A 9,882-nucleotide genomic window follows, 5' to 3' on the forward strand; every position below is an offset into this window, starting at 1 on the left:
GTCAACTGAGCATTTTGGTCATGTCCACAGTCGACTTACTAGTAGATCTTACATTGCTGAACATTGTTGCTGTTTACAGTTTATCTCAATGCTTTGGTTTAAAAGATATAAGCCGAAATCTACATTTTACCCCTATGTTCTATTTTTAGCCATGGTGGCCATCTTGTTGGTTGACCGGGTCACTAGACACATTGTTTAGTTTAAAAACCAATGATGATTGCGGCCAAGTAACAAACTTGTGATGAAATAAATTTTAAAGAATAAACATGTCAGGGCTAATAATTCTTAAAGTTGGCAATTGGCTACTTGCGTTTTGGTCACTTTGACCTATTTGCTGGACATTTTTGCCGTTTATGCTTTCTCTCTATCTATTATAATATTAAAGATATTAACTAAAACAATAACTAACATTCCCCGCAATGGGTGGTCTTACTAGTCTGAAAATTCCTTATCAGATAGATTTTGACTGTTTCATCACTTTAACTCCTGTCACTTTCGCTTTTATCCTGACAGGGGATAAACATTTTTATAAGGTCAAGATTTATCTATTACTTTGGAGAATATGATGTACTTTTATGAAAAGAAATCATTTATTTAGCATTTATACTTTTGAAATAGTTCCATTTACGAAACCAAATTGTAACCGTTTGATGTTTTATGATAAAGTTGGTATTGTAGGCCATGTTGTGCCACGAGTCAACGTTGTCCTTTGTATTAATGGGATTAGAATTACATTTTCTTATGCTGAATCTAACTGTGTATTTGGTTGTTGGGTAAATTTTCTGGTGGGGTTCTTGTTGCTTAGTGTTTTCTTTTCTATGTTGTGTCTTGTGTACTGATATTTGTCCGTTGTATTTTTTAACCATGGTGTTGTCAATTTATTTTTGATCTACAAATTTGACTATCCCTCTCATATCTTTCACCCCCTTTCCTAAACTGGTGGTAACTTATGATTGTCTGGAATCCAATGCATCTTATGAAGACAACATTATATTATTTCTGAACCCCAAAAATGTTTGCGGTCTTATAAAATTGGTAAATGACATACTAGTATCTATTTTCAGTTAGTTTTAATGATATTTACTCATATTATCAAACTTTAATAGACTGTTGGTTGCTTATGATCCATTGGTAACTCTTTCATGCATGCCCAGGAAGAGTAATTTGAAGAAAATGTCCATCCTGAAACAATTCATTAAATGTGCATACCCTGAGGTTTTCTGCTCTAGTGTATAATTTTCTCTTTTAAAATAATGCTTTCAAGGTTATTGGTTCACAGGATTTTTGCAGTTCTCCAAATTTTTATGTGCACATTTTGAGGATTATTCAATATGAGGTCTAGTATTGCACAGGTTTTCATAAGCATACAATAAAGACTTATAGTTATGCAAACAATATTTTGCCCTTGTGTAAATGCATATATCAGAAATGATTTTAATGGTATGCTATAGTGATAACATCAAACTGAGATATGGTTGTTTCAACAGAAAATTCAATAAATCTGTTCCTTGAATGAAATGAATTGGCAGAAAGAACATAAATTTCTCCAAGACTTTTTATTTGTAATATAATCCTATTTTTGTGTGTTTCTGGACCATTATGTGGTTTAAAAAAGGAATAGTGTGCATCCAACAACTTTTTTAGAAGCATAAACCTTGTTGTTTTTAATTATCTGCAGATATCTTTTGGTAAGGTTTATAATATTTGTCTTGTACAAGTATTGAGAAATTCGGTTGTGACACTACTATATATAAATGCAACTTGAAACAAAATGAGGAAAACTTTGAATTTGTTCGCCGAACATCATTTCCATCAAGTGAAAAGACAAATACTGAAATACATGTAGTATTGTACCGAATCAAAGACTTCAACACAGTTCTATCTGTACATAAAATGTACTTCAATCAGCATGGTAAATGAAATACAAGTCATAAGATTTCAGAAGTTTATTAAGAATCCTTGCCACTTATAAAAGATGTAAAAAAAAGGTTTTCATTAAAATCAATTAAGTACAGTTGTAAACAACCAAATTTATTCATACATTTAAACTGACAAGAAGCTGGATTCTTTTTTTTATTAATTTCTTTTCCCCAAAAATATGCAAATATAAGATTAGAATTAAGTGAAATTTTCACTACTTGAGATTCAAAAAGCTCTGGTATAAATGACGGTAGAATTGCTTTCAACACATAGTATTCTATGATTATACATGTATAGTTTAAAGCACTTCCCTTCAGTGATAGGAATGTTAGATCTGACAAACCAAATTATTCAAAACTGGAAATTTCATTTATCTTCCCTGCCCTATAATGATACATTTATGAACAATGAAAATGAAAAAGCTGTAAAATATTGAAACAAAACAAAGACATATGTTATTGTTATATGTTTGATGTTGATTTTGTTAAGCACTGGTTCCTTTTTAACAAATGACTATTTTCATTAAAATATTCTACAGCAGTGAATTATGGATATGTAATAAAAATACAAAATAAAAGTAGCATTAAAATCAATAAAACAAGCATAGATTATTCTTGCACCAATTTTTGTGTATTTCAGATGTTAAAATGTTAAGCATTGGTTCCTTTTTTAATCAGCACAAAAATTTCATTGCTTGTTTTATTGTTTACAGACATAAAATTGTATGAACAGTATTCACATATGTTCCATTCTCTCATCAACTCTCATCTCATCACACAAACTTGTGAATTTAGATCAAACTATGCGTTTTTTGTTTCATCATGACCTCCTCTTCTTTCCTTAAAATCGTCTCCTGTCACATCAAGAGTTTACACTCTTACTAGATCTTAAATGGATGTGACAGGGAGTGGTAATGCATAGATATTTAACAGTCAATGAAGTACCCGTGGTTTTAAAGTTTTTTATAAGTCATTTTCATCATAACTTCTTGAATGTAAACAGAGCTGCAACAAACAAGGGGATGAGAGCTGCCATAAAGTTGATCTTGTTTTGTGTTACTCCATTACATTCTGGTTCACCACAATGACAGTATTTAACCTTGACCTTGTAGGTTCCTGTTCTTTCTCTACAAGAATCTTCTACTTCTCCAGTCATAGCACATTCTCTAATGTAACGCATATTCCAGTCATCTCCATAATACACTAGAAAAAAAAAAAAATAATTTACAATGTGTTCAGGGTTCTTGCTAAGGATTTTTGAAGGTGAGTCCAGGAACTCATCATTTTTGGCCATGGTGAGTCCAACAGCAAGAAGAATATATTTTATTGCAATATAATGTAATATTTTATCCTCCATGGATTAACAGAGCAATGAAATGACATTAAATTCAGAATACTTTTTAAACTTTAGCTGTAAAATGATGATATTTTTGTTTAACTGTGTTCAGTTTATACAAAATGTTTCAATCTTGATGCTTCTGTGGACTCACCAGTTTTGAAAATGGTGAGTCCAAACAGATTTTGATGAGTCTAGGACTCATGGACTTGCCTTAACGAGAACCCTGTGTGTTTACTCATTTTTTCAATTGCAAGTATGTATGATTATTTATGAATGACAAAAAAAAAAAATACATTGTATAGTTATCATGGTTATTTTAACAAATTTAAGATGGTATTTGCCTTTTGTTTAGAAAGATTCTTGTGGGACATTGTTAGGGACAGAAAATAACAATAAGAACCACTTCCTTTGAGATTTTGACATTCCAAAGGATTCCAAATTGAAATGGGTTTATCTTGCTTTTAAAGTTGTTATAATTTCTGATGATTTTCTTGATACCTAATCAAGTTATATAATTAATAGCACTGACTTCTAACTTGTTCAATAAGGTAATTGATAAATGAAAAGGATCAATTTTCAGCTAAATTGAAATGACAATTTTTTACCGTTATTGTCAAGGTTTCAAAATACGTTGTTAAGGACGTACATTAGTTCTCAATTTTCTCAGTATTAAGGCTAAAAGGTCATGATGCCAGAATTATAAAACTCAAATTCTAATAATGTTTTGTAATTCTTAGAAGTGTTTTAATAAATGCATACAAGTATACCATATATATTATTTTTAAACACTAGACACACAGTGATTATACTAATACAGACCCAAACAACAAAAAATGTATGGATAATAACCATTTGAAACAAATTATTGATCTGAATAAATGAATAATGTATTTGTAATATCAAATGAAATGTCCTTAATACAAGATGATTGCTTAAACTACATAAAATACTTACCATTTTGGACAATCTTCCTGCACATGGTATAATTAGCAGGACATTCTTTCAAAAAATTGGTGTTATCTTTTGGAAATTCATCTCCACACTGTTGTTCTTTAAATGAATTGCATACATGACATTTAATGGATTCTCCTGAAAGTAAAAATAAATAAGTAAGATTCTTGTTTATCATATTCATTGCAAAGAAATTCATTACATTTCTTCTGCTTAGCAAGACTCGAGCTAGTAGAAACTTGTCAGATCAGGGATTTTCCATTTCTTCTTTCACTTCGCTTTTCATTGCAATCACTAGCATTTTTTAGTTTAGATTGGAGTTTTTTTTTATTTATTGTAAAGGAAAGGCCCACTTATTTGACAACATGGACCATTAATTTAAAAATGGCCCATTGAATTTATTTATTTTTTGGTGGGGGGCCTGGGCCCATAGAGAAAATATCCTTCAAGATCACTGGTTTAGAATTCATAGACAGAATATTTTTTGTAAGTAGAACAGAAGTGAAATCATTGGCATACATTTGTGCTCGATCAACTGTCTTAATATAAAGAAACTTTGTTTTGATAGTTTATCTATATATATATAATAAAATTATATTTGGGTCTTTAATATCATGGCTTCAGCTTGGTTTTTAAAACTTTCTTTTGGCTATGGTATTGTTAGTGGCTTTGACTTGTTATATTTTAAGTCCATTCTTTTCGTCTATATATACATTTTTGTACATTTGTATATGATATAACAATGATAACTATTAATACAGTTATAAAATGTTAAAATACCGGTCATTGTACATGTCATAAACATGATAAAATTTGAAACGAAATACCTTTTCCCCTAGGTTTTTCTTATACATGTAAGTAGGAATATAAGAACCAGATAATTTATTTAATCACAATCAATAGCTTATCTTAATATCAAAATGTATTATATAATGTTACATCATGAACCTAAGGCTATTGTAAAATAATTGTCACAACACAATAAATCATTAAAACCCACTGTAAACAAACAGCACCTTGACACAAGTGGACAATAACTATTACATAACATTACATCAAGTTTTGTAAAACCAGCAAGCTTGTAAAGAAATTATGCAAATGATGAGCTGACCTAAGTTAAATTCACTTAGATAGTTACTCTGAATGATTTTTCTTGAATTATAATAATTTATTTACAAAAATCCACATTTATAACACTAACTACCCTTAAATTTCCTTTTTTAAAGTGTGAAAGGTTATTTCAAGGTTTGAAAAGAATGTAGTTATTTGCCTTCCTCAAAAACATTTTGTTATTTTGTAATTGTTTAATATGTGTAATATTATAATCTCATGATGCCCCTTTAATTTAGAATAAAGTATGTTTTTTTTATATTTTCTAATGCAATATAATATAATTGTATTTTAATATATCACTATCTACATATATAATAATATTGATGTTGGAGGGTAAAATACAAACTGTATATTTAATTTTTTGAAGAATTGACATAATTAGGAGTAACCTCAAATTGTTATGACTATCCATTTTATGTGGGGTACATTTCAAATGCTAAAACATATTTTCTTTTATAAAAACATGTACAAAAGGGTACACCAATGCTTTCTTTTCCTTTTCTACAACTGCAAAATGCCCCCTCGTGTATGACAGCTTCTCATTGGGGGGTTTCCCAACCTATTGGAAGCAAAAGACTTATAGCAGGGTTGCGTTTCATTAAAGGAACCCAACTCTAAAAATAGTATTATAAGATGATTGTATGCAAAGATTACTATTGATCGTATAATATATATGTGTGGTTAACTTATTGTTTGATATCACAGTGATGTTCGAGTTTGGTTTTCAAAGGTTAAACCAGTACGTCATTAACAAGGTGACCCCTGTAAAACAGTAAATGTGTCCTTTGTAAAGGTAAAAAGTCTTCAAGGACATTTTGTACAAGCAATATTCACCTTCAATCATATGGCGTCCTTATCGTTCCTCGAAATTTTGATTCAATTTAAGGCATTTTCAAATATGATTTAATAATTAAAATGCAACTTACCAACATCGATGTAACAAGAAATACAAATAAAGATAACGACGGCAACCTCCAGGTACTTCATTGTTGCTGCTCCTTTGCCTTGACGGATGTTAATGACAAGACAAGAACACGCATGCGCTTATCTGAAAACCACCACGTCATAAGGTTAAATAGGGTTTATTATTGCGAAAGGACCTTAAGGGGTACATAAAGGAAATATATTGCGAAATAATGAAAAATAGTCGGAAACATTATTTTGATTACCATGTTGCAATATGGATTTCATCAGAGACATATTGTTTTATAAATTTGTATGTGTTTAATAATATATATTAAGTCATGTCATTAACAATACAAAATTCAGACATACTAGATCTATGATCAATAAATTAAGATCAATTTGTAAATGTCTCTAATGATTTTGTAATATGCGTCTTGATAAGAAATGTGATATTATTAAGTCAAATAACATTAATACCGAATTTAAAAGTAAAATTCAAAACGGCAACCCTTAACTTTTAAAAATGACAAAAACATAGTAGCCAAAACACATCAAACTAGTAGAAATAAAATTGGGAATGGAAATGGGGAATGTATCAAAAATACCAAAACATATATATGAAGCACTTAATTTTTTGAAATTCGCAGTTTAAAAATTATTTTTGAAATAATTCATGATTCATAAAGTAAAATTTTTAAATCCTTCAAATTTCAAAAAGTAAAAACAAAATTTCAGTTGCAATGCAAGCTGTTAATGCAGCATAAAAAGCATAAATATTGTAACACAAATTATCTACAGGCAGAGCAAAAACATTCTGTTCCTCTCCAGGACTGAACAAGACTTTCAAAATGTAAGAAGCTGTTCTTGAACAATCCTGAAATGGTCTGGTAAGCTTTTCCACAAAGAAGCAGCCGCAAAACTAAAAGATTTTCCATATGAGGTAGTTCTTACCTGTGGTATTTTCAAAATACTGTATCTAAAAGAATATTTAGTGTGTTAAATTTGAAGTAAATTTTGTAAACCTAAAGGAGCCAATTAAATCATTTGAAATTTTAAAAGTTTTCATTGCCATTGTCCTGATCCGTTTTACTTGTAGCCTCGGTTGGAACCTTTGCGTTCTCAAGAAGAGTTTCAGAGGATGATAAGTAGTCGTCATATACAAATCTTTAATTTCGTAAATCTTACGGACGCCATCCGTGACGAGTTGCCAATGGTTGACCGTTATGGAATAACTGTTTCACAAATGATATCGGATATGTTCCTTACGTCGTAACTGCAATCCTCTTCCCTTTCATGGATGTGACCTATCCGGAATTATACTATTTACCGGATTTAGTACATAAACTACAAAAAAAATCAATATTTTCTCCAGCTGCAGTAAAAAAACACTGGTCATCTGTCTAATTTCTTGTTCTCATTCATAATAGGTTTTTAGCTGTATACAAATTTTCGTTTGACTAACCAAACAGTATTTGCAATTAGTACTATAGTTTTAAAGGAAAATAGCTGTAGTAAAGTCATAGCATTTCTAGTACTCACTGTAAAGTTGGTGGCTACCATCGCATATCAGCAAAAGAACCATGGGCAATTCAGGGTTGACCCGGCTCGCACCTCAGCGTGACCATCATCGCACTTCGATCAGCGCCCCCCTCCGAGTCCTACAGATATAACACTAGACAATTAATAGTTACAGACATTTAAATGATTTATTAGTTTACTAATAATTATAATTTTAAAAATGATAAAATTATTGAAAATTGTCATGATATTTTGATAATAGACTAGATTTTAATGGGTGAAATTTATATTTATATTTCATATTTTGAGTTGTCTTTCTTGTGTGCTATCTATATCGTAATTGCTTCATATAAAAATCGCTGTACTTATGCCCATAATGGGTCCTCTATTGAAATTCAAATTTATTTTTCTTATCTTATCTTATCGTATATAGACAAGCTTAGCTCTGCAGGCTTATACCCAAGGATGACCCAGTGGGGTCCTTTATAAAGGGACACTAACGGTCGAATTCATGTTCATCGATTAGACTCAGGCTGACCTCATACAGGAACTTCTTAGGAACAAAGATAAGAAGTAAGCAATATCCTCTAACTTTACTTTCCGCTATATAGATGATGTTTTTTCACTAAATAATTCAAAATTTGGTGACTATGTTGAACGCATCTATCCCATCGAACTACAGATAAAGGATACTATACAGATACAGTTATGTCGGCCTCATATCTTGACTTACATCTAGAAATTTACAATGAGGGTCGGTTGAAAACAAAACTTTACGACAAAAGAGATGATTTCAGCTTTCCAAATGTGAACTTTCCATTTCTAAGTAGCAACATTTCAGCAGCACCTGCATACGGGGTATATATCTCCCAATTGATACGATATTCCCGTGCTTGCATTTCCTATCATGATTTTCTTGATAAGAGGGTTGCTGCTCGGATTTAAACAACTATATGTATTAGTACGGCCTTCAACAATGACCACGACCCATATCGTATTTCAAGGTTATAAGAATAGACACAATCAACATATATGTAGTTTTAAAATTTAAGAAAAAGATTTTCTTTAAAAGGACATCTCTACAGCGGAAGGTTAAGCTAACTTGTAATGGCAGACACTTTTTATTTTCTTGAGAAGTTCTTGTACATGAGTCATCATAAAATAAAGGAACAAGCCAAGAAGACGAGGAACACATGCAATTGGTCACTAAAGTAAGTAAAGTAGGTTGTCTACTTATAAAAATTGTCCCTAAAGAGTAAAAAAATAAAAATTTATTGATGTCAGTTTTAGAGAATTTTTGGATATGGAATCAAGGAGATAATTTTTATTTCTGCGTAGGCATTTTATTTTTTAAACAAGATATTATTTCTTTTAATACTGTGGTTTCATTAATATTCTTTGGATACCAAATTTCATGGATTTTGTTGGTATAGGGGTACTACGAATTTAAATGTTCATGGAAATAATAAAATTCTAAAGAAACTTTGTATGCAGACTTTGCCAAAACTACGAATCTAAATATCCATAATTATGTAAAATGGAAAAAATCCACAGAAATTGACGTACTCTCGAAAGTAAATGAATCCACAGTTTGTCTTTTAGTTTAGAAATAAGAATTACATTATAAATACTAATTCCTGTATATATGTTGTGTACAAGTTATCAGTATTTTGTAAAATAAGCACACTTTTTTTGGTTTAGAAGAAAAAATATATATATATATGTACGTGTATCACCTAGCGAAAGAAGGTGTTTGTCAAAATACTGATAATTTATACAAAAACCCTGTACAAATCATGATTCAAAACCTATATATGTAAACTGATATCGTTGATTTATAGATAAACATTTTTTGTATGAGTTTTGATGATAATATTTCACTTGTCGCATTAAACAAAATTAGGATGTTTACTCTGACTATATATGAAAGTTGATAAATTCTTCTGGGCTACTTTAAACCAAAACGAAAATGCACTTTCAAAATAGTGGATGACTTCGGCAGTATTGGTTGTACCCCGTCATAGCTATGAATCAACACAGTCCACCAGGAGGACACTACTGCCTACCAGTATCTTGGAAAGAAGATGCGATATGATTGGCAATGAGACAACTCTCCACCATTAACCATATGATGTA

General features: G+C 30.7%; 1 protein-coding gene across 1 annotated transcript; it reads right to left on the reverse strand.

Annotated features, from left to right (window-relative positions):
- Positions 1-1,931: 1,931 nt before the first annotated feature.
- LOC134725793 (uncharacterized) lies at positions 1,932-6,473 on the reverse strand. The gene is made up of 3 exons (XM_063589950.1): positions 6,249-6,473; positions 4,213-4,347; positions 1,932-3,122 (listed from the first exon to the last, which is right to left on the reverse strand). The coding sequence occupies exons 1-3, from the start codon at positions 6,307-6,309 to the stop codon at positions 2,899-2,901; spliced, it is 420 nt and encodes a 139-aa protein (XP_063446020.1). The 5' UTR covers positions 6,310-6,473; the 3' UTR covers positions 1,932-2,898.
- Between the last annotated feature and the right edge of the window lie 3,409 nt (positions 6,474-9,882).

The sequence above is a fragment of the Mytilus trossulus genome, chromosome 7 (genome assembly GCF_036588685.1).
Source record: "Mytilus trossulus isolate FHL-02 chromosome 7, PNRI_Mtr1.1.1.hap1, whole genome shotgun sequence".
Classification (NCBI taxonomy): domain Eukaryota; kingdom Metazoa; phylum Mollusca; class Bivalvia; order Mytilida; family Mytilidae; genus Mytilus; species Mytilus trossulus.

Coding starts and splice junctions, on each gene's coding strand:
- LOC134725793 (XM_063589950.1), bottom strand. CDS start 6,309: ATGAAGTACCTGGAGGTTGCCGTCGTTATCTTTATTTGTATTTCTTGT. Junction 4,348..6,248: donor TTCTTGTTACATCGATGTTG/GTAAGTTGCATT, acceptor TTTTACTTTCAG/GAGAATCCATTAAATGTCAT. Junction 3,123..4,212: donor CAGGAAGATTGTCCAAAATG/GTAAGTATTTTA, acceptor TTTTTTTTCTAG/TGTATTATGGAGATGACTGG.